General features: G+C 44.7%; 1 protein-coding gene across 6 annotated transcripts in view; it reads right to left on the bottom strand.

The window, feature by feature from the left end:
* The window catches only part of pnpla7b (patatin-like phospholipase domain containing 7b), a 73195-nt gene that overhangs the window by 30260 nt on the left and 39164 nt on the right, over nt 1-3771 (bottom strand). For all 6 annotated transcript variants that reach the window (XR_005233454.1, XR_005233453.1, XM_017439873.3 and 3 more), the window contains 4 exons: nt 2631-2711; nt 2411-2531; nt 2217-2300; nt 1617-1699 (listed from right to left, as the gene is read on the bottom strand). Coding sequence is in view for 4 of the 6 variants with exons in the window: in XM_017439873.3 (XP_017295362.1) it covers nt 1617-1699; nt 2217-2300; nt 2411-2531; nt 2631-2711 (369 nt within the window). In the remaining 2 variants the exon portion in view is untranslated. The remainder of the gene's footprint in view (nt 1-1616; nt 1700-2216; nt 2301-2410; nt 2532-2630; nt 2712-3771) is intronic.

The raw sequence follows: 3771 nt of genomic DNA, 5'->3' as shown, positions 1-3771 counted from the left end.
GTTGGTGCCTGTCGCGGCAGCAACCCTCGAACCCGCTGGTGGACACCGGCGGTGAGGGATGCCGTCAGGCTGAAGAAGGAGTCCTATCGGGCATTTTTGGCCTGTGGGACTCCGGAAGCAGCTGACGGGTACCGGCAGTCCAAGCGGGAGGTCGCTGAAGCAAAAACCCGGGCATGGGAGGAGTTTGGAGAGGCCATGGAAAAAGACTTCCGTATGGCTTCGAGGTGATTCTGGTCCACCATACGTCGTCTCAGGAGGGGAAAGCAATGCAGCATCAACACTGTTTATAGTGAGGGTGGTGTGCTTCTGACCTCGACTCGGGACGTTGTGGGTCGGTGGGCAGAATACTTCGAAGACCTCCTTAATCAATTGAACGTCTTCCATTCAGGAGGCAGAGCCTGGGGACTTTGGGTCAGGCTCTCCAATCTCCGGTGCTGAGGTGGCAGGGCTCTGGGGGTGGATGAGATTTGCCCGGAGTACCTTAAGGCCCTGGATGTTGTAGGGTTGTGTTGGTTAACGCGACTCTGCAATATTGCGTGGACATCGGGGGCAGTTCCTCTGGATTGGCAGAACGGGGTGGTGGTCCCCGTATTCAAAAAGGGGGACCGGAGAGTGTGTTCCAATTACAGAGGGATCACACTCTTAAGCCTCCCTGGTAAGGTCTATTCAGGGGTTCTGGAGGGGAGGGTCCGTCGGATTGTCGAACTTCGGATTCAGGAAGAGCAGTGTGGTTTTCGTCCTGGCCGTGGAACACTGGACCAGCTCTATACTCTTAGCAGGGTCCTTGAGGGTGCATGGGAGTTCGCCCAACCAGTCTACATGTGTTTTGTGGACTTGGAGAAGGCGTTCGACCGTGTCCCTCGGGGAATCTTGTGGGGGGGGCTCCGGGAGTATGGGGTACCAGGCCCTTTGATACGGGCTGTTAGGTCCCTNTATGACCGGTGTCAGAGCTTGGTCCACATTGCCGGCAGTAAGTCGGACTCGTTTCCGGTGAGAGTTGGACTCCGCCAAGGTTGCCCTTTGTCACCGATTCTGTTCATAACGTTTATGGACAGAATTTCTAGGCGCAGCCAAGGTGTTGAGGGGATCCGTTTTGGTGGCCTTAGGATCGCATCTCTGCTTTTTGCAGATGATGTGGTCCTACTGGCTTCATCAGGCTGTGATCTACAGCTCTCGCTGGAGCGGTTCGCAGCCGAGTGTGAAACGGCCGGGATGAGGATCAGTGCCTCCGAATCCGAGGCCATGGTCTTGAGCTGGAAAAAGGTAGAGTGCCTTCTCCGGGAGTATGTCCTGTGAGGTGTTCTGGGCACGTCCCACCGGGAGGAGGCCCCGGGGAAGACCCAGGACACGCTGGAGGGACTATGTCTCTCGGCTGGCCTGGGAACGCCTTGGGATTCCCCCGGAGGAGCTGGCCCAAGTGGCTGAGGAGAGGGAAGTCTGGGTCTCCCTGCTTAGGCTGCTACCCCCGTGACCCGACCCCGGGTAAGCGGAAGAGAATGGACGGATGGATGGATCTTTAAAAATGAGTGAGTTACAGCCATTTTTATGTTGGCGAAGGTTGATTAGCTAACAAATAGCCAAACATTTCCGTGGTGAGTCACAATAAAAAGAGAGACCTTTATTGGACAGAAAGGCGCTGTTTCCTCTTTGGCAGCTTGAGTCTGTTCATACACTCTGTTAACTTCGACTGGCATGTCACCTGAAAAACATAAAGGTTATTACAGCCACATGGACAAATACAGTGGATATAAAAAATCCATACCACCCTGGTAAAATGTTGTGATGTTAAAAAAATGAAAGCGTTTGAAAGGATCTTGTCAGCACGCCGCAGCTTAATTTAGTAATATTTGCCCACTCTTTTTTCCACCAGTTCCGTCAGATTGTGAGGCTATTTCTTGTGCACAGCTAACAGATATTCTATCAGATTTAGGTCTAGACTCTGGCTAGGACATCCCAAAACTTTATTTTCCTTCTGATGAAGCTGATATTTTTTTATTTGGATTTACAGTACGCTTGGGGTAATTACCATTTTGAAAAATAAAATTGAAGGTTTATGGTCAAAATAAACAAGTTTTTGGAACTTTTCATATGTATCCACCTTGACTACAACCCCACTTCCAACTAAAAACCTTAATACCTTAATACATATGTGCATACCTACTTATTAATATGTTTGGGTGTCTGTTCACAAGCAAAATACAGGAAGCTTTGTTTACCTGTAGCACCACTTGGATTGGGCAGAGAGTGGGTTTTCTTGTATTTAGCTGAGGACAAGTCAGAAGGGCTGAATTTTTCTGTTGCTGTAAAACAAACAAACAAAAAGAAAAATAGAGAAAAAGACTTATGAGAAATATTGTCAAATCCATATTACTGCAGCCTTCTAGAAAACGTGTTTTAAGTGATATCCGACCTGCATCAGTTTTCTCTGAGCCAGAATCCTCAGAATGAGATGACTGCTTGCGGTAACCTTTGTGCTGATGAGCTTCACCCAGAGCATTTACTACTGACACCAAGGAGATAGCTTGACTCTCCTATTACACACACACAACTCAAAAAAGTCATTCAAAATAACTTTTGTAAACATTAATGCACAATCTACATGTCATATTAACTGTAGGTAAATAAAGTACCGGGTTGAAAAGCTCAGTGGTAAGACCGAGGTAGTTATGTAAGGCAAGAAAGGTCACTCTCTGAAGACGAACCATAATGATCTACAGGAAGAGACAGAAACATGACAACATGCTTACAAGTACTGTCAATATTTAAATAAAGAAACAATTTTATTATCAAACCCCACTGAAAGCGATTGATGTTTTTGCCAATGTGTGTGTGTGTGTGTGTGTACATGTGTCTGTCTGTGAGCAAAATATGTCATGAACCATTGAATGAATTTTAATGAAACTTTCAGAAAAGTAATTAAATGTACATCTAGAACTGATTAACCTTTGGAGCCGATTCACTTTAAGATGGTTGGCACAGCTAATCAACATTAACCAACACAAAAATGGCTACAACCCAGTTTTATAGATATTAAGCTAAAATTTAATATGGTACCACACATACTCTGAGCATAACATGTCACAATATTACATGAGATTGCTCAAAACCTTATTTTCAAGCTTTAGGTAAAACAATAACAACCATCCATCATGTCTCCACGCAGGATCTAAGCCTTAGATTCATGCAACAAGAGAACACTGTCTTTCTAAAATATTTTTTTTCTCGTAAACACAGCACCATTTTTAGAAATGTTTTCTTTCACATGGAAAAAAACAGAAACCCATGCTGTAGTAACTATGTCAGGCCTGTATGTGGTGCTCTATTGCTGTCACAACAATACAGCAAAAACAGTAACAAAGACGTGGAAAAGACGCTCCAAATTGTAAACACAAGAAAAAAGATGATTGATGCTGAAGGATGATGAATACAAGAGCAAAAATTGAATCCCTTTTGTGGACTGGCAACAAAATGGAACTTCTGCTTTGTGTCACATCAAACTAGTGCTGGGCGATATAACGATACATATCGTGGGACGATAGAAAAGTGTCTATCGTGATATATTTTCTTCTATCGTTTCTATCATAATTGTATCAATGATTCATGTAAATATTTCATAACGTAGGCTACGACGAATGTATTAGTGTTGTTACTTTGCATACATTCAGTTTATATAAGTGATAAATAATAAGAAAAAATAACTATTTTGCGAAGAACCTCCGTTTTGCGACATGACGCTGCTTTACGGCAGCGGCTTTCTGTGCGGCGCAGTGT

Source organism: Kryptolebias marmoratus, linkage group LG1 (genome assembly GCF_001649575.2).
Source record: "Kryptolebias marmoratus isolate JLee-2015 linkage group LG1, ASM164957v2, whole genome shotgun sequence".
Classification (NCBI taxonomy): Eukaryota; Metazoa; Chordata; class Actinopteri; order Cyprinodontiformes; family Rivulidae; genus Kryptolebias; species Kryptolebias marmoratus.
Note: the sequence above shows the minus strand (reverse complement) of the source record. Positions and strands in the feature narration are given on the sequence as shown.